Below are 1,476 nucleotides of genomic sequence, written 5' to 3' on the forward strand. Positions count from 1 at the left end.
TTTACAAATCAAACCTATAACAAGCAAACAATAAGTATACCAGCAACCGAATACATGCAGATATAAATACGAGCAAAGTATGTAACAACTTGAAAAATATACTAAGAATAATAACAATCGATAAAAATGCATATATAGTAACAAAAACAATAACAATCAATAAATACTATATGTACGTATGCAAAAAATAATAACAAATGAAGAATAGAGACGGTAGGACGCTTCATGTAGAGTCCTGCTGTGCGGCTGTCAATACTCCTCTCCTTATGGTCGAAACCCCGTCGTGGAAGAGATCCAACCCACCGCAGTGACGGTTGCCAATCCTCATCATCCTTGCAAGTGGACCATGGAAGTCATAGTTTCTTGAATATTGGCGCCTCCCAAACAACTCCCTCGAACGAGTCCCCGATGGTATACGAAAATCCACTCGCGAAAGCAGCGACGGGCAGTCCAGCTCCCCCCTTATCAGCCGAATCAGCAACAAGACATCCGCCACACAGCGCCTGGTCCGAAGATCTGGGAGAAGAAGCTCGGCCTGCAGCTCAGCAACAGGAATGTCTCTAAACAGCAGTCCTCGCCGCAGTCCCACCAGTCTCAGGAATCTCCTTTGGACCGCTTCCAGTTTGTCAACAAGACCCAGCTGGTAGGGAGACCAAACAGGACTCGCATATTCCAATAACTGGCGAACGAAGGATGAGTAGAGAGTCCTTAAGACTGCAGAGCTTGTCATTCCACGAGTAGACCTGTTGATGAATCCCAACATCCTATACGCTCTTCTGCACAGCTCATCGACATGGTCATTGAAGGAAAGATCAGCAGAGAAGGTAACACCCAAGTCCTTAATTTTGAATACTCTATCCAGAGGTTGACCATCCAGTGAATACTGAAAAATACTAGGTTGATGCAATCGACTGAAGGTCATTACAGAGCATTTGGACGAGTTTAGCTTCATGTTGTTAGTTCTACACCAATCCAGAACACCATCAAGACTCGACTGAAGCAGTGCAGAGTCGTCCCGGCTGGAGACCACCGTGTAGATTTTGACGTCGTCAGCAAAAAGCAGGGCATCCACTTTCAGTATCGAAGTAATATCATTGATGAATACAGTGAAAAGATATGGGCCTAATAAGGAGCCCTAGGATATATCTACCAGTTATTTTATAAACAAATGGTTTAATAGCCAGTAAGCTGTGATAGGCTAGCCCCAGTCTATGGTGGCCGATCGAGTAATATTGAGTCACCGAGCTTGGCAGTAATGTTCACTTTAAAATATTTATCTCAGCAGGTACATTTGCTGAATAATCCTGTTCTCAATCAGATATGTCGCTGTCAAACAATTGCTTAAAACGAAAAATAAAGTTCTGAATTTGTTGTTATAACTACATTTCCGGGTTTCGGAATTTTACTAAACACAAAAAGAATTACGACTTATAATAATTTATAATGAAACCAAAAAATTTGAGGCAATGCTAATGT

The 1,476-nt window shown here is 42.1% G+C and overlaps 1 protein-coding gene across 1 annotated transcript; it reads right to left on the minus strand.

Moving 5' to 3' along the window:
- Positions 1–223: 223 nt before the first annotated feature.
- LOC124363690 lies at positions 224–952 on the minus strand. Its single transcript, XM_046818950.1, has one exon. The coding sequence runs from the start codon at positions 950–952 to the stop codon at positions 224–226; it is 729 nt and encodes a 242-aa protein (XP_046674906.1).
- Between the last annotated feature and the right edge of the window lie 524 nt (positions 953–1,476).

The sequence above is a fragment of the Homalodisca vitripennis genome, chromosome 5, assembly GCF_021130785.1.
Source record: "Homalodisca vitripennis isolate AUS2020 chromosome 5, UT_GWSS_2.1, whole genome shotgun sequence".
Lineage (NCBI taxonomy): Eukaryota > Metazoa > Arthropoda > Insecta > Hemiptera > Cicadellidae > Homalodisca > Homalodisca vitripennis.

Bases quoted from the DNA above. Each gene is read 5' to 3' on its own strand.
- LOC124363690 (XM_046818950.1), bottom strand. From the start codon at position 952: ATGAAGCTAAACTCGTCCAAATGCTCTGTAATGACCTTCAGTCGATTG.